Source organism: Microchirus variegatus (genome assembly GCF_963457635.1).
Source record: "Microchirus variegatus genome assembly, chromosome: 17".
Lineage (NCBI taxonomy): Eukaryota > Metazoa > Chordata > Actinopteri > Pleuronectiformes > Soleidae > Microchirus > Microchirus variegatus.
In genome coordinates, this window is record NC_139818.1 from 6980364 (window position 1) to 7000276 (window position 19913).

Genomic DNA, 19913 nt, shown 5'->3' on the forward strand with positions numbered 1-19913 from the left:
CTTGTGGCACAATTCACAGTGACAAAACCTGATATTTGATATCCTGCATTTTTAACAACTCAATTTTGTGATCCCAAATTATAACGCCAATCATGACAGCAAATTTGTGTATCATCTAGTGACTCATTTACAGCCATATCTGTAAAATCTAACATTATTTGGAATTGGCAAACCAATTACTTTCAAGAGATGTTTTGTAAATTAATTTAAAACATTTTTTTTTATAAAACATACACATACAGCTTAAATAAAAGGTTGGGAAAATATTTGGACCCACAAATAAATATCTTGCGGCCCATCTGTGGGTCCCAACCCAGTGTTTGGGAACCACTTATCTAACCATGGCACAAAAAATACTTTTTTCATTGACTGTTTAAACTAAACTAATCAAAACCACCTGTCCTCTCTTCACACACAAACACACACGTGCACACACACACGCGCGTGCGCACACACACACACACACACACACACACACACACACACACACACACACACACACACACACACACCACCTCCATCATAGCAGTGTCTCCATGGAGATGTTTCATCTTACTGGCTATAAAAATCTCCCAACATAGAAGCAAAACAAAATTGTCTTTCCTCACTTCATTATGGATGATTTTGGCTTTCACAGTTTCCCTTTTTTCCTCAAACATAAACCACTTACAGGTCTTTCTTAGCCTCTGGTCGGCTCTGTGCTGTAAAGTTTGGCTCTTTTGGGCTGGGGCTCAGCATCTGGATCAGGTCGTGAAGGGCTTTTCTGATCTGAGCTCCAAAATTATGAGCATCCTTGAAGGGAGACACAAAACAAAGCAGGAGCAATCCATTAAAGTCAACAACGACATAATGTTGGTTTTCAAACTTCAAATAATGTCTAGGGCTATTTTGATTGAACATCAACTCAGGGAATGTCACCTGTGTCAAAGCCTGTATGCACATTGACAGAAAACGATGAATCAGTTAATCGAGAAAATAATTAACAAAATGATCAATGATGTCGATTAATCAATTTCCTGATCTGAGAAAAGAGAAGCTGCACCACTAAAATAACTAAAGAAGCTGCACCACTAAAATAACTTAAGAAGCTGCACCACTAAAATAACTAAAGAAGCTGCACCACTAAAATAACCAAGTAATGTCTTCTGGTTTCCTTGCTTCATATAAAGATAAGATAGATTTTTTTATATTATCCCACAGTGGGTTAGGGTTAGGGTTTATAAAACAAAACTGAATGGTTTTGGTCTGTGGGCAAGACATTGGTAGATTAATTAGTAATTAAAATAATAGTTTCATTATTGATATGGATTGAAAATTTTTCACAATTGAACATTTTTACTGCTCTTTTTTTGTCAAATATTATGATATATAGGTGTGGCTGCATGTTTCGTGTTCATATGTTAAAGAGGGAATTATGACGGGTAAAATAACTACTCACAGTGTCTGGACATGAGTGCTTGCACGAGATGTGGAAGTTAATCATGTTTTCTCCCAAAATGTAGTAAGACACGCCATAACCATCATCAGCCACCTGTAAACCAACAAACACAAGCAAAAACAACACAGTAAGGACTTATCTATCTATAAAGCAAGTTGCGTCTGTGTGTCTGTCTTGACAGGCATATCTCGCTGACCGTTAGATCGCAGAAAGTCCGAAAGACTTTGGATATGGGTTGAGCGTGGCCCGATGGTGTGCATCCTTGATTTTCAAATTTTTTGGAGGAATTCGAATTTTTGTTGATTTATCACGCTACACCAGACAGGCAGCGGTTCATCAGCAGCAGCTGTGCTGTCTGGGGCGGGGAGGTGGGAGTGAAGAGGCTGTCCTCGTGGTGGGTGAGACATTTTCACACGGTTCACCGCAGAACATGGTGTTATACTGAAATGATGAGGTGTCCATTCACCAATACGCAAGCTCCAGCACGATCTTGTTTCCAAAGGTAAGCTAGCGAGGCTACGATTAACATTAGCGTAGGGCCAACATAATTCAAACACTGTGCACCCTCATTAGACACAACGCAAATGTTTTCATTTTCAACTAGCATTAGCGTAGCTAGATGTTGTGACTTAGTCTGTGACAATGTAGCCAATGTAGCATGACACTGACCGGACCAAAGCCCCCTCCACAGGAGATGTACTCTGGGTGGTTGACAATGTCAAAGAGCTCCGCCTGCTGGACTGGAGTCTGACTGGTGGACAGACGCCAGGGTTCAGCCAACACCTGGAACAGCAACAACAGAGCAACACATCAGTTCACTGAAGTCTGTGTCAGGTGATTCAGACCAAACAGACGCAGTCAAACTGGTCTGAATAAAGAGACATAAACCTCTTTCAGGAATGGAGACTCCACGCCAAGGTATTTGGAAACCACGTAGAGGCAGAAGAGGTGTCTGTCAATACCAGCTCCGGTCATGGCCATGCGGTAAAGCTGCTGGTGTTTCTCAGACGCTGACCGGAACAAAAGCCTGCACACATCCGCTGCCTGGTGGACAAAGCACACATTCAAAATAGACACTATGCTTTACTCTATGTGAAAAAAAACATAAACTAGTTGTGTGTCCGCCCTGTGCCGAGAACCTCCCTAATACATCGAATAGAATAGATTAGAATAAAAGGTTTCACTGTTATTGCATTATAATACAACATTTGCTGTGCTGGGCCTGAATCTAAATGTGTTATTAATAATAAAACACACAGTTTAGCTTGTACAACACAAAACATCTATCATATCAATCCTGTAAGACAGTAATAAATAAATAAAATAAATCGGAGCTGCAGAATCTACTGCTGCCTCGTGGTACATTTGCATCACTGAGGTAAATCTGAGCATAAACATCAAGCTGACCATGTGTCAGGACCTCATACATACAGTCACACTTTACCTGACAGTTCCCATGGTCTTACCTCTCCTCCTTCCAATGCTCGTACAAAAGCACAGCTCTCATTGGTACAGGAGCGAACGGTTTCGGTGCGGCCCTCCCTGAACAGACGGGTCATGGAGGCTTCATACGTCAGGCAGAACGTCTTGCGATTCTACGACACACAAAAAAATGCAACCCTCATATGTAACAGTCCTGATCTAATGTACAAAAATTACAAATGTGCAGTCTCTTAAAACAGTAGTCTGTGTGCTGATACTAAAACATAAGCCAGCTCCTTCACTTCCAGTCAGTTGTCGCTAAGGGGAAACTTGGACTTTTAAAAGTAATGTTAGCGATTATAGCATCCAATATCAATGGAAAATGTTAACATTGTCTTTTTAATAGTTGTTTTAGTAGTTAGCCCTGAGGGATTTAACATGGCCTTAAATGAAAAAGGTGTCTGTAGACAAGAGCAGAGCACTGCTGCATCACTCCGAGCACAGCCACTGCTGCTAAACACTCTTGGTAACTTTTGCAGACACTGACTTTAGAACATCTCTGCATCTTTGGCTGACAGTTTACAAGAAATAGGTCTGGATTATTCAAAACCAGGTGCATATAGTCACAGTGCTGTTGAGAGAGGGGAAGAGAGGACTATGCCTATTCAACTGGACAACTGTCCTTGGCCCAGTATTACAAGGAATACTAGGAGAAGATACAGTACGTTACGTAGTAAGATGTTATGTTACACTTCTTTATATACGGTCACTGTTTTCAGATCTGTTTCTGCTATGGTTCAGACTTTAGAGGTAGACTCACCCTGTAGTAGGCCAGCTGAAGAGCCATTTGAATGAGGGCATCAGGACTGACCCGGCATCTCTTGATCCTTCCTTTGCCAAAGTCTTGGAAGGATAAAACATGGAAGTCCACATCATCGGCCAGAGCCTGGGCCACTGTCAGAGACTGAGTGATCTGCTCCTCACACTGAGACAAACACAAACACTGCAGCTTTAACAGTAGCACAACCAACTTGTGCTTTTTGTAAGATGCTAATCTCCCCATGCATGTTCTGTCATAACAGGGCCTTTTTTTTTACATTTCTCAGATCAGAATTAAAATCCTCAAAGCTACTTGTTCAACCTCCACATCATGTAGTCACTTGCCACATCATAAACACAATCATTTATCAGTGTTTTGAACACATTGGAAATGTTTCAGCTCATTCTGACGTGTCAAGCTTGATTTCCTTTAATATACTGTACTGTACTAACTAGGGGCCACATATTTCCATCATGGTTGTTTATACAGTTGTTTTCAAAATAATAGCAGTCTCACATCATTAGCAAGATAAATCACTGTTTTTGTGAGAATTTCAACTTCTACACTGCAACTAAGTTTCTAGAAGGTTTAGTAAAGGTATATAAACCAACAGACCTAACAGGCATGACGTGCATGCTGCTGATTCTGTGAAACTGAATCATTTACTGAAAGGGACGTGTTCAAAAAAATAGCACTGTTGACATATTTCTTTACAAACTCAAAAATGTACTGTATAAACTAAGAAATTCTTGAAGATTCAACTTTCCTAAGAATCATAAACTAATATTTAGTTGCATAACCATGGTTTCTGATAACTGCTTCACATCTGTGGTACATGGAGTTGACTAACTTCTGGCACCGGTCAACAGGTATTGCAGCCCAGGATAATTGTACTACGTTCCACAATTCCTCTGCATTTCTTGGTTTTGCCTCATGAACAGCATTTTTTATGCTGTTCATGAGGCAAAGTTTTCTATGGGATTAAGGTCCGGGGATTGTGCTGGCCACTCCATTACTTGAATTCTGTTTGTCTGGAGCCATGATTTTGCTCACTTGCTTGTGTTTCCGGTCATTGTCTTGTTGAAACACCCATTTCAAGGGCATTTCCTCTTCAGCATACGGCAACATGACTTCTTCCAGTGTTCTGATGTACTCAAACTGATCCATGACCCATTTTACTCTGTTTTTCAAGAACAAATGCACAGCCAGCATATGCAGTGTCAGTTGCCTTGATCCTTAAATAAGGGCCACCTGTTTAACACCTATTTTTTTCCACATAATCAATGTCCTCACTAATTTAACTTAGCACTGCTATTTTTTTTTTTTTAACACCCCCCTTTCGGTAAATGATTGAGTTTCACAGAATCAGCAGCATGCATGTCATGCCTGTTGGGTCTGTTGGTTTTCTATACCTTTACTTAACCTTCTAGAAACTTACTTGCAGTGTAGAAGTTGAAATTCTAACAAAAACAGTGATTTATCTTGCTAGTGATGTGGGACTGCTACAGGGGCGATTCTAGGGTCAGCGCTTTCGGGGTGCTGAGCACCCAATGAGCCTCACCACCACCACCCACCCTTATTATGAGCAAAAGTAGGGCTGAATGATTTTAAATAAAGATCTAATTGCGATTATTTTGACAAGAAATGTGCTTGCGATGTGATTCGTGATATCAGAGGGAATGAAGTGAACATTGCGACCTGCGCTCACGAAGGATGAGGCGAATGCGAACCTTTTTTCAGCACAAGCTCGGGTCGAGTGGTTGTGTGATTCTCGTCACTACCACCTGGGTTTTCATCACCATCCATTTTGCATTTATTTCTCCTGAGCACACACTTGCTCCTATGTTCTGTACTGCACTCACTCAGTGCCGCTGCTTGTAAACTCTCAACTGCAGACAGTCTTTATGTGTCATCTTGAGGACAGATCTTCTGATGTCTGCAGCCTTGCGCATTTTCATTTCATCATAGTTTGCATCAACTTTATGACTATATTTATCATATTCACAGACAATGACTCAATGACTTGTCATTCAATTGACATACTCATTGTCCACGACCGTGGAACACTAAACATTCTCAAAATAGCACTACAACAATTCAGTTTTTCTTTACTCACCCAGCCGACCATATTCCTTCTCAATACACATGTGCAATATGTTCTGTTCAATACACACAGGCAAAAATTGAGTGTCACTGCAATGTTCTCCTGTTTTGCTCACTTCCACTTTAGGCAAGCATATAATTAAGGTGTTAATTAGGTGTATAATGTATGTAAACACCTACAAAAGAGGCTTAATATTGTTGCTTTATGTTCATTGTGTAATGTGTTTGCATACCTGTTGATCCCTGTTCCATTTTTCACACTTTTAATTGTACTTTTTTCACTTGCATTTCTATATTTTGTATATTATATATTGCTTTTTTTTTTATTATTGTGGAGTACTGTCTGCTCCTAACCTAGAAGGCATTATTATATATACACACTTACTACTCTGCTGAAATAATTTGGGAAATGCATCAAAGTGTGAGAAAAAACCTGATACAGGCAGAACGGAATGTTGCTGACAACGGATAAAGAAGCTGTGTTTTTGGCCAAATGGGGGAAGGAATGGATGACTCACCTCTGGAGGGATTTCCCAGTTCAGCTTCTGTGGTTTTGGTAGTGATGCATCTACATCTCCTTTGCAGTGACCCTCTGCATTGTAACCCAGCTGGAAACAGTCGGTGGCTAGTGTATACTGTAAAGAAACGAAGAGCAGTGAGGGACTCCTCTCAGGGCCACTATAGTGTATAACCTTCTTTTTCATAATTTCATCATCTTACCTCCCATAAGTGTGCCAACACTGGAGCATCAGCCCATGAGTGCTCTGCATTTATGCCATTCTTGCCATTCTTGTAGAAAACAACTGAGAAGGACTTGTCAAACCACCTGGAAGACAAGATCGAAAGTGTTTCCTTAAGTTGAGGATGGATCTTCCAGAGGCTGAATTCCAGTTGTACATCATTGAACATTGACAAAAGACTCCATGTGTAGGAAGCAAAATATACAATCTACCTTTGCACAGAGATTACACAAGAATGCATGTAGGGCTGCAACGATTAGTACATTATTAATAAATTATTAAATTAACCACCAACTATTTTAATCATCTATTTTGTGTTTCTTTTAATAGCTAAAACAAGCTCTCTGATTTTTCAGCTTTTTAAATGTGAATACTTTCCTATTTATTTTCTCCATATAACAAAGAAAGAACTCATTAAAACTGAATCATTTTGGTTTGTGGACATCCAAGACATTGGAGAAATCAGTCTGGAACATCTCCCAGCATTTTCCTATGTTTTATAGACCAAATAACTGCTTAGTTAAAGTATGTAAAAGGTTCAGTATGTAAAAGTTTACTGAAATTATTTTTCACTGAGTAGAATTAAATAAGTATTAGCATTAAAAAAAATTTAAAAAGTGTAATTGTTGTTTTTCATTAGTCCTGACTAAGCCTTTTATATTTATATGCAACATATTGCTTTCACCAAGGGTTGCTAAAATGAGCCCTGGCTGCATGTTGTGTATCCCCAGTGCAGCGAATGTACCCACAAAACTTTGAACAGATCTTATAATTATTGAGTATTTTCAGTTTTCCACCATTAATTTGTCACTGTGTAGATGATAAATATACTAATTCAAGAAAAATGCAAAACACATAAATGCTGGTATCAGTTGCAGAAATCTCAAACTAAACTGTCTGCTGATGACACTATTTAGCAGAAATGACAAACCTCTTCATACAAACATGGTGTAAAACAGTTTGCACACTGCATGGTTTCATTGTCCACTATTTTTCTACCAAGCTGACAATTCAAGAGCAACTGGTCAGAAATCCATCAGTGACGTAATGATGCACACTTTCTAGCCTGTTCCATTTGTGTGTGTATTCCAGAATGCTGTAAACGAATCTTGTCTCGTTTCTGACTTGGCGTTGAAAAATCCACGCTATTGGAATATTTCATTTATCAGTTTTGAAAAGTCATTTGCAACATACAATGTTTAAATATAAGAAAAACTGAAAGCAAGGTTTCCACACCATAGTTGACGTCATGAAACAGTAGATGGTTTCGTATATATTTTCCAAAATGTCAACTTATTTCTTGAACAAAATTCAAACATGTTCAATGGCCCATGTCTATTAAGGGTGATTTTCAAATTAAAATGTTTTTTTCTAGTTCACAAACTTTCTATGATTTCCAGGGCCTATGGACTATGGACCGCAATCCACTAGTTCAACAACACGACAGCAAAAAATAATGAATTAGATCACAGGGTAAGAGTGAACATGATTACCTGTCATAACATTTACCATGTAACAGGGACTTGGCATAGCGATCTAAACTGGCCTGAGGGTCGTCTCCCAGTATGCCTTGTTCTTCATCATCCAAGGTGACGAAGAAGGCGGCTCTCTCGATGCAGTCCATAGAGCGTTTATTGATCCCGTTGCTGAAATATGTCTGCCGGGCTTTAGCCCATGGAATTCTGGGTAACATAGAAGATATAATAATAATGACATTCAGGATGTGGTGGGCTGTGTGGTTTCATCACTTGAGTCTAGTCAAGCTGACCTGTCTCCAGCGGTGAGAGCCCCGAGTTTGGCCTCTCCTGCAGAGGGAGGTGAAGGGTCATCGAGGATCCTCTGGATCTGGAATTCGATCTCCCTGGGGGACAGGAGTCTGCCTGCCTGGTACACCCACAGACGGAAATACCGACCCCTGTGGTATATGGCTATGTAGTCACTGTCCTGCCAGTGTTGCACAGTGTCTTCACATGTAAATGAAAGTACTTTGTTATTTAATCAAGGAAACCCAAACATATTAGAAATGCACTTAATTTACTGCAGGTTTATGCAAGCACAGAAATGTTCCCCCTGATTTGTTTTGGTTTGGGTGCATACATCAACAATCAACATCAGCACTGATATTTAAATGACATTAAATAATAAAATGATATCCAACCTTATATTATCTATAGGTACTACACAGCCCTCAGGCTGCTCTGCTATTTATGCTCTCTTTGATTTCCTCACATTTTTAATACTGTATACCAGTTCTGGCTCAAACATCCCATTATCATATAAGACATCGAGCCTCCCTAAATAACCAGGCACTAAAAATAATGTACAAGATGTCAATCAGCTGTGATGTATTTCACTGTGCGTTCTTTCTTTTTTTTAAAGACCACCTAGGGAATGGAAGTGCTAATTAGCAATTGCTATGGCATTCTGTGCAGCAGAAGCTGCATACTCTGTCTGTCCCTGACACTAGGATTTGGCAGAGTCAAATGTCAGGATGTGGAGTCACTGTGGTGATGTAACATCTCTCTCCCTACCATGCACAGTAATGTTTTGACTGTTCAAACATCTTGAAGCCAAACCCTATGGAAACTATGGCAACATTCATCTTCCCAACCCTAAAACCCAGAAAGAAAAGAGTGGAAAGGCTTGAGCATAGACACAATACAGTGGTATGCAAAAGTTTGGGCACCCCTCTAAATTTTCATGATTTTCCTTTATAAATCATAGGTTGTTTGAATAAGAAATTTCAGTTAAATATATCATATAGGAGACACATTGTGATATTTGAGAAGTGAAATAAAGGTATATGATTTACAGAAAGTGTGCAAGAATTAAACACAATTAGGCATGTGCATAAGTTTAGGACCACAAAAGAAACATTTTATGCATCCTCCTTTTGCAGAAATAACAGCCTCTAAACGCTTCCTATAGCTTCCAATTAGAATCTGGATTCTGGCAGAAGGTATTTTGGACCATTCTTCTTTACAAAATATCTCCAGTTCAGTCAGGTTTGATGGTTTCCAAGCATGGACAGTCCACTTTAAATCACACCACACATATTTAATAATATTCAGGTCTGGGGACTGAGATGGCCATTTCAGAACGTTGTATTTGTTCCTCTGCATGAATGCCTTAGTAGATTGTGAGCAGTGTTTAGGGTCGTTGTCTTGTTGAAAGATCCAGCCCCGACACAACTTCAACTTTGTCACTCATTCCTGAACATTGTTCTCCAGAATCTGCTGATATTGAGTGGAATCCATGCGACCCTTTAACAAAATTCCTAGTCCCTGCTCTGGCCACACAGCCCCACAGCATAATGGAACGTCACCAAATTTTACTGTGGGTAGCAAGTGTTTTTCTTGGAATGCTGTGTTTGTTTTCCACCATGCATAACGCCCCTTGTTTTGCCCAAATAACTCTATTTTAGTTTCATCAGTCCACAGCACCTTATTCCAAAATGAAGCTGGTTTCTCCAAATGTGCTTTAGCATACCTCAAGCCAAGTTTGCCAAGAGAAAAGGCTTTTTCTGCATTACTCTTCCATACAGCATCTCCCTGTGTAAAGTGCGCTGAATAGTTGAACGATGCACAGCGACACCATCTGCAGCAAGATGATGTTGTAGGTCTTTGGAGCTGGTCTGTGGGTTGACTGTGACTGTTCTCACCATCCTTCGCTTCTTCTGCTTATCTGAGATTTTTCTTGGTCTGCCACTTCGGGCCTTAACTAGAACTGTGCCTGTAGTCTTCCAATTCCTCACAATGCTCCTCACAATTGAAACTGAGAGCTTAAATGAGATAGCTTTCTGTATCCTTCCCCTTAACCATGTTGAACAATCATTGACTTCAGATCATTTGAGAGTTGTTTTGAGGCTCCCATGTTGCCACTCTTCAGAGAAAATGCAAAGACGAGAAACACTTACAATTGGCCTCCTTAAATACCCTTTCTCATGATCACCTGTGTATGGAGGTCAAGGGTCACTGAGATTACCAAACCAATTTTGAGTTCCAATAATTAGTGCTAAAGGTATTGAAATCAATAAAATGACAAGGGTGCCTACATTTATGCACATGCCTAATCTTGTTAAAATAATTCTTACTCACTTTCTGTAAATCATATAAACTTTATTTCACTTCTCAAATATCACTGTGTGTGTCTCCTATATGATATATTTAACTGCTATTTCTAATCCAAAAAACCAATGATTTATAAAGGAAAATCATGAAAAATTACAGGGGTGCCCAAACTTTTGCATTCCGCTGTAGAACACGTAGTAGAGCGAGTGGTCTTTCAACTCAGGTTGTGGGTTCGATACCTGGCTCCGCAATTCAGAGTGTGTCAGTATGTTCTTGGGCAAGAGAAGGAAACGGGTATGAAAGATATGTGATCGAAAATGCACGGCATGTACTGTGGATGTGTCGTATGAATATGTGAGTGAATGGGTGAATGGCAAAAACTTTAGTGTGAAGCAGTTTTGAGTGGTCATCAAGACCAAGCACTAAACCATTGACCATTTACTTGACTAGTAAATTCAAACAGAGAAAACATCTTGAAATTTGAAATACAATTATGTCAAAGAGAAGACAAATATGAATCTAAATGGGGCCATTTAAAAAATAAAAAATATTAAAAATGGAAAGCAAACATACTGTTAAGTGATTCCTACAGAACTGATTGTGTCTATGGCTGTAGCAGGATGCACATACTTGGACATGCATACAGTTAATTGCAACATGCAACAGTGAAAGAGAGGTGAGAGAAAGAACTGCCTGGTATGCTACTTGAACTGTACAGCTGCAGCTGAAGATACAAAGCTGACTGTCATCATGAATGATGGCAACTTTGTGGGCGTTAGTGCAAGCATTGATCACGAGTAAGAGGGAGAACGATGAAAACTAAAGCTACACACAGCTCTACAAAGAGGAAACAGGGCAAAACACAAGGGTTTTCATACTAAGGTAAGTGTGGCTGGGTGATAAACCGATTTTGTTGATTAATTCACTTCTCCTTATCCTTCACTGCCCTATCCCATAGTTAAGATAAGATACCTGGAAGCTGAACTCAGAAAATCTGAGATCTTAATTCTATGCCATATTGCCCAGCCATAATGGTAGGTGGTGGTGTGGTGGGACAAAGTGAGATGTAGCAGATTCCTACAGTCTAGATAATTAATAGGAAACACTGCGGAAGAGGCATTAATGAATAAAGAGCAGTGTTGTAATCTCTGTTTCCTCTTATGGCGACTTCTGTCAGAACATGCTGGTTTCAGGCACGGGATGAACAAGAAACCTTGTATATGTCAAACAAATCATACACAGTGACAACATGAAGCACATTTCTACTGTGGTTTCAACATTTCAAAATGGAATGGGTGCATTCATGTAAAAATATAATTGCTACCTGTTTGCGCTCCGGGGATTCGACAAGTGTTAAACATCCGCTCAAACTGATAGGAACAGCAAGGAACTGCAGACCTTATCAACCACTAAGTAAGATAAAGGAGGGGCCAATAAAACAAAAAGTAGAGGAAAGAAAGAGAGAAGGGATAGAATAGAAAAAAATAGTTTTGGGGGTGAAATTATAAAAGAAATGTATAAAAAGAAGAGAAAAGATACTGGTTAACAATATAACTTTCTCATAAACCCCGACAGACCTGAGTGAGACCAGAGCGAAGCATGAGACAGATGAGGGACTGCTGTACAGCAGACATATCAGACCATACACACTCACACATATGGACTTTCCCCACAAGTTTTTACCCCATGATGCAGTGGCAGACATCTTCTCTGTGCTTCATCATCCATAAGTAATGCTATGTTACAATGAAGCCAGTGTATCCTTCACAATGCACATTAAATTGTTTTTTTGGTCTGTGCTTGTCCTTGCTACCTTTACCAGAATCCAGCAAATTTGCTCTCACTGAAAACATTTTTGGACTAGATTTTAGTCACCTAATAAAATCTACACCTTTTGTTGACATTTTAGATAGACAATATGCACCACTCAAAATATCCTCAATTGGACGAGACTAAAGTGTATATTAATTATTTAAAATGTTTCCAACATGAATCCATACAGAAACAAAACAAATTCATAGAGAGTGGACCCTTAAATTTTGGCAGGTTCTTTAAAATCTCTAAAAAAAAATATTTGAGTACCTATTTTATGTACATTTAGTTTATATAATATTTGAATGTAAATTGTTACAATTGATAATTATTGATATTTTTTAATTACTTATTTTTAGTTAACCCATTTTGGAAGCGAGCAGTTAATGTCATAAAGCGAAAGAAAATGTTTTTTTTAAAAGTAACCCTATTTCCTTGTGTCACTGCAGGCAGCCATGTTTTCACTGAAAATGTGTCTCTCAGTGACTCTCTCACTGCATCTCATGCCTAGTCCATATGTAGCCAGGTCATTTAAAAAATATATATTTTCTACTGCTGTTTTTGTAAAAAACAATAACTTTTTTCCAGTTCTTCATTATCGCACCATCCAGCAGTTTGTCCAAAAACAGCGTCGGCATTGGGGGAAGTTGGAGTGAATCACTTATTTGCTTCTGCTCCTCCAGATGGTGTATCATGACTGTGTGTAGTTGTAACCAGGTAAATAGTGTGTGGATAAACGTGCACAGAAATGTGGCGACATTTATTCTTACAGAATAAAATTATGTCGCCTTTTCAGTTGCACTCTAGTACATCACAAGTCTGTCATTGTGGATGGAAGGGAAAAACACGCAAAAAAGCTCAGTTTTTAATGAAACCCAGCTACATGTAGAGAAGGCATCAGCCTGGTCCTTGCAGCCTGGCTGTGTGCACAGAGCAGTCAGTGCTGTGGATAAGACAACTACATTTTAAAAGAACCTGTGCTATCCATTAACTGCTCATGTTTAAGCATGTACCATATAGTACACAGACACTGCTAGGATCATTGTTTAGCCACAGAGAGTGTCTATGTATGTGTGTACATGTCAGACTCTTTACCGGTCTCCTCTCCAGGAGTGCGTGTGGTGTTGAATATCCTCTCACACTGAGCAGCACACAGTGGAATGACAGTGCCTGGTATACGACTCTGGGAAACATAGAGGAGGAAGAGAAGACAAAAGCCAAAGCACAGGGAGGAGAACAGAGGACAGCAATGGAGGATGATATAGTGGTTGAGCAAAGGAAAAAAGAATTTAAGAGAGAGAGAGAGAAAACAAAGAGGTAAAGAAAGAGAAATCAAGCAAGCAGAGGAAAGTACACCAGGAGGGAGTGAGGAATGAGCAAGGTATGTAAACATGAGGGAATGACTTCACTCACAAAACACAATGAAAATGCATATATGTACCATAAACTCTCCAGACACAAGAACACTAATGGATTTATCGGACACACACAATCAGCCTCATAGTCTGTTATAACGCTATCAGTTCATTTTGCATCGCCACACAATAATATGTTGTTGCCATAGCAATGAGACACAAATAGTGAAAGTCCATTCAGACCTGATAGAAACATCCATGATCAGTGGTATGGTCACATAGGATAGGAGAAGAACCTTTACGTTGAACCTGAACTTGGTAATTCTGAGGTCTGACTACAAACAGAAAGTTCACTGAAAATCTGGGATCAAAATGCATCCCAGAAGCATCTTGTGTGAACACATGACACTTAACCATGTCGATTCATTCATAACAAGTTGTGCTCTCCTCAGCATATTTTTGGAGCAATCAGTACTGGTCATTGACATTGACATTACTTGTCAACAAATCTATTTGCATAAAGCAAGTATTTGTCCACTTCCATTAAAAAAGAGAATATTTAAAACTTGAAAAAAATGTCCCTTGAAGGAACATTTAGGTTTAGGAAACTGGAGAAAATTGATGGATTAATCAATTATGAAAATAATCATTAGTTGTATAGTGTCACAGTGGCTACTAATAAATCAACATATCAGCACTGGTTGATGTGAATAAAAGTGTGGGATGAGAGGATGTCAGATGACAGGGTGACCTCAAATGCATCCTGAGGTAGATCAGCATTCATGCAGCATAGGATTATGGACAATTATGTTTTGGAGATTGGAATTGAGCATTCAGGACAAAGTGGGAGCATTCAGATGTATACTTAGTGTGATCTGCACATGTTTGGATCATTCAAGATGGATGTTAATACCAGGTCTGAATAGAATATATGGAGAAGCTGGGGATGAGTAGTGGCTGCACTCACCGGTTTTATCTCCTCTTTGTTGAGTTTGCGACGGTACAGGAAGAATGCATGAATGCTGTTGCCTGCCCTGGCTGCCTGGATAGGTGTGGGTGTCACGTACAAGTCCTGAGGAGAAGAGAAACACATGACACAGGAAGATTACATATCTGTGTCCAAGTAGATGCCAAAGAAGACAGTGGAGACTGAGCTATGAGGACAGGAACATTCTACATAGAGAGATTTACATACCATGCCATAGTAGTTGCTGTTGACCATGATTGGGCTTCGCCCCCGTAAGTAGACGTATTCCTCCCACCAATCACTAACCTAAAACACACACAATCTTAGTGTCCATCACAGTACCACTAAAATGCATTCAACATTTAAGTAATAGCTGTGTTCCATTTACACCAAAACTCGGAAGTTCCAACTTCATGGATCCCTTTGCAAAAATGGATGCAAAGGGATTTCAGGCTAGCCAATATTAGAAAAATCAGTTGATAGCAGTGTTCTTTATATTTGCACACATAAACATGTGTGCATTTAAAAATGAAACAGTGCTATGTGTATGACAGATTTACTGTGAAACAAATACGACAGAAGTGGTTTTAACTGTGAAGGTAGCGTATTTCATTATGGTGGCAGCCATCTTGGAATCCCAGGTCAGGATTGGTGAGGTTGATCCTAGTTCCTTAAACAGGAAACTGAACTGAACTCAGAAATTGTACTTTCCATCTACAAATGTAACACAACAATAGTATTGTTATAGTGTTGTGGTGAATCACTTACGTAGTTGGATGCCCAGAGAGCTTTGAGTTTGAGGTACCACTGCAGGCGCTTCCCAAGGCTGCTCTCAAACTCTGTTGCCAGCTTGGTCATATGTTCATACTTCTCATCATCCATTAGAGGGCGCACAGATTCCAAGTACTAAACAAGACACACAAAGCACAGGTCAGCTGAAGACTAATATTAAGTTGGGCTGCACCTAACAATTATTTTTCTATCGATTAATCAAATTATTATTTTTACGACTAGTCATTTAATCGAACAATTCATTTATCCATTCTTCTAATGATTATTCTTTTATTACTCTATTAATATAACAATGAATTTACCCAAGATAAATATCAAAAACTTGTCTCATTAATATTGCATTTTTTATGGATTCATCTTCTCTTACAAATAATGCAACAAGATGAAACACTGCAACAGGGTGTTATTCTGCAACAAAAAATAGCCTAGTCTCACTGACAATCTTTGTTATACAGTCCAAAAAAATAACATTTTCGATTCAAGTATATGTAGCAAGATATGACATATTGAGCTTGGCAGCAATCTTGTTGGAGGTGAAGAACAAATGTGGTTTGTGTATCAAGATATGACATATTTGTGGCCTGCCACAATTGGCCCAACCCATTGTTGGAAAGCTTAGAAATCAAACTTTCAGAATCTGTAAATAACTCAAAATATCCCTCGGCCTAGTTGTTCCAGGTTTTGTCATGGCTGGCCACATTCATAGTTGCTTAAGCTCCACTTCAGCAGTGATGTTTGGGATGCTTTTGCCTTTAGGTGTTCCTACAAAGCAGTGGCGCTGCTGTGATAGGTCATTTCCAACTTGCATCATCATGGCTCTGTCTAAAAACCTCCGAAAGTTTAGGTGCAAGGTTTTTTTTTTTGTTTGTTTTTTTACTTCACCTTGTTCTCCATCCATTCTTTGAACAGAAGTTGGCATCTAACTTCAGTATGATGCACCAACACACATCATGCAAATCGACGTATTTTCGTAATTGATTCAATTACCCAGGTCAATTACCCAGCCTCGTGTCAATTGTTGTATATCTGCTCCTGGTTTCTACCTCACCTCCCTCTTGTCCTTTCTCTCCCAACTTTATGTTCCCCACTTCTATCCTCTGTCCCCCATTTTCCTTTCACCCCAACCACTCAAGGCAGATGCTGCACATCTTTGAGTGTGGTTCTGTCAGTCAATTTCTTCTTCTGTTAAAAGGGAGTTTTTTTCTCTTCATTCACACCCAGTGTTTCCTCATTGTGTGAATTGTTGGGTCGCTCTGCTCTCCATGATGTTGTTTATATACAATGCCTTGAGATAATGTATGTTGTGATTCGGCGCTACACAAATAAAAATGTAATTGAATTGAACTGAATTGAATTGAATTGAACTGAATATCATTTGAATTTGAATTGAATTGAATAATTGCCCACCCCTGGTCTAATTTCTCAGGGAATTGATTCAGTGGAAAAGAAGAAAAGAATCTTAGTGTCAGTCTGCTTGTATAATTTTTGTGTTTGATGTCAACTTTTCTCTTTGTGTGGGTGCGTGGGCCCATGAGTGAGACAAGAGAGACAGACAGACAGACAGACAGACAGACCGACGGATAGATAGATAGATAGATAGATAGATAGATAGATAGATAGATAGATAGATAGATAGATAGATAGATAGATAGATAGATAGATAGATAGATAGATAGATAGATAGATAGATAGATAGATAGATAGATAGATAGATAGATAGATAGATAGATAGTGCATGCTCAGAAAACAGCATTAGCATGTTTTGTTCTTTCCTCTGCTTTGTGTGATGTGTTCTTACACTCTTCACAGTGTCCTTGACAGCAGGCAAAGGCAGGTTTGGCAATGAACCCTGGTAGCTGTAGAGTAGAGGCTTCCTGCCAGAGAAGATCCGCACCAACGCCTGGCACAGACACACAAGCATATACAATCAAATATCTGTCTTTTAGTCTTTCATCAAGTACTTGTTTAGGCTTTTTAAGTATCATAAAACAAGTGGCTATACAGTGACACAGTTGTTGTCAATCACAAATATGGCACTGGGGCTGCAAACATTGCTTGATTACTAAATTAAGCATCAACTAGATAATCGATTACTCAATTTGATTTTTTTACTGTTTTTTAATAGCTCTCTGATTTTTCAGAATCTTAAATGTGAATGTGTTTTGCTCTTCATAACAAATCATTAACACTGAATGTTTTTTTTTATTTTTTTTTATTATCATGATATACTGTATATCTATATCGAGATTAAGTATTTTCTCATACCGCCCAGTCCCAAACGATAAAATCAGTGGGGAATATAATCTACACATTATAATCGAATATGAAACTATGGACTGCGGTTGCCAAATATCACATCACTGAATCAATGAGGAAAAGTAAAAAAAAAAAGGTTTATAAGAGAACTGACCACCCAGACTTTTGTGGTGTTGGACATTTTGCCATGTTGCTCAAACATCCAGCGGTGGTAGGACAGGAGCTGCTTGAGGCACAAGCGCATGGTAAAGATGAGTAACAGCCATAGCATGGTGCTGAAGAGCACTGCTGACACCACCACCTGGCACTGCATACTCATCGACTGGCTGGAGATGTGGAATTAGATGAAAAAAGTGAGGAAAAACACAATAAATAAATAAATACATGAAGAAGGGCAGAATAAAAGCGACAACACATAAACATGGATGGGGGAGGAGAAATAAGGAAGCATTTTTGGATTATTTTCAGGGACTCGGAAAATTTCAAGCTAGCAAATCTTTAAGGAAGCACAATATTGGATTCACCACCCCGATATTTCATATATAGATATATCTGGAGGGCCACATGGTCGGTGTAGTGGTTAGCACTCATGCCTTTGCAGCAAGAAGACCCGGGTTTGCGACCCGGTGGAAATAAGAGCCTTTCTGCATGGAGTTTGCATGTTCTCCCCGTGTGTCCGTGGGTTTTCTAACCAAATGAATATCATCTTAAATCTACAGTAAACTAAGAATTGTTCTCCACTTATTATGCTCCCATGCACCAAAGTCCAGAGAAAATCTGTATTTTTAGCTAACAGGGGCACAGGAGCTGCTGGTCTACTTCTACCATGTTTTAATGTGTTTGTGTCACTGAGGTTAATCCAAAATGAAGGATTTTTAAAAACCAAAGTCACAAAATAACATTTGGACTTACTGATAGAGAAAGAAGCTGATCAAAAATTCTTGTGTGCTGTGATATCAAATTGCTGGCTTTAGTATGAGAAGTGAGTTAGAGTGAGTTAGAAAGCATCACAAATTTTATTTTCGAGTAGGAAAATGATGTCTGACAGCAAGATAAAGTAATAATATTATCAAATTAAACTAAAATTAAAATTAAACTATGACTGTATGATGTCTGCACACAGTCCTCTCTGTGGCACAGTGACAGCACACAATAAGAGAACATATTTGCGTCATCATTAAATTTTACTGTTTCTCTCAGAATCATGAGATTAGTTACCTGACAGGCAGGTGCTCCTGTATCTTGGCTATGAGGCCCATGGAGGGATCAGAGCGTGTGTACATGGTAGCCAGGATTGCTATGACGACAAAAAGCCAGGAGGACGGGCTAGCAGGATACACACCTGTCACCACACTGTTCTGTATGTGTCAAAAAGAAAGATTGGCGTCAATTTCATGCATTATTGTGATTTTTTGAAAGTATAGTATATTGTGCTCTTTGGTCTTTCAATATGTTGGTGGGCCACATCCAGTCAATCCATTCATTTTGCATCATAAAGAAGTTTTAATTGTCAACTAAAAGTTGAGGATATACCTTCAGTCTGATGATTCGCTTCTTCCAGGAGCGCACACCAGAGAGGTAGATCTCAGTCAGGGCCTGGTGCGACAGCTGCAGGTCAATGCCCTCAGGAGTGACTGTGAACTGGAAGGCCACCGCCTGGTGGGCTTCTGCCATGATGGCTGTGCAGACAGACAGACGGATGAGAATACAGAGCACTAGGGGCAAATTAGTATTATTATTATTATTATAACCTTTATTTAAAGTCAGGAATTAATATTGAGGAGAAACCTAAAACATAAAACACAACAACTGTGTTACTGCATAGCCACTTACAGCTGTAGACACTGTTGTCTACCTCATCTGATGGTCTTAAGGCTGTGGTCAGGTTGTACCATGATATTCCAAGGGAATGATATTAGGATGAACATTCAAATAGAATTTCCTTTGATCTTTGTGGATGTCTTCCAAAAACAGCATAATTCTTTGATGCAATAATAATAATAGCAACAATAATAACAATGATATTATGATGTCCTATCATGTAGTCATTGTGTCTGCAACCCCAAACACTCAAAGTGAATCATTGATTACCAAAATAGTTGATTAAGATTAATTTACCAATTGATTAATTGTTGCAA

The 19913-nt window shown here is 39.1% G+C and overlaps 1 protein-coding gene across 1 annotated transcript; it reads right to left on the bottom strand.

Moving 5' to 3' along the window:
• Window positions 1-666: 666 nt before the first annotated feature.
• LOC310938795 (carnitine O-palmitoyltransferase 1, liver isoform-like) lies at window positions 667-19449 on the bottom strand (the record flags this gene model as incomplete). Its single annotated transcript, XM_083903414.1, has 18 exons — window positions 667-792; window positions 1439-1531; window positions 2108-2221; window positions 2327-2482; window positions 2905-3033; window positions 3681-3845; window positions 6302-6418; window positions 6504-6609; window positions 8017-8205; window positions 8292-8487; window positions 13501-13588; window positions 14728-14832; window positions 14956-15033; window positions 15496-15633; window positions 17318-17419; window positions 17930-18101; window positions 18994-19133; window positions 19309-19449. The coding sequence occupies 18 exons, from the start codon at window positions 19447-19449 to the stop codon at window positions 667-669; spliced, it is 2355 nt and encodes a 784-aa protein (XP_083759540.1).
• Window positions 19450-19913: the final 464 nt, after the last annotated feature.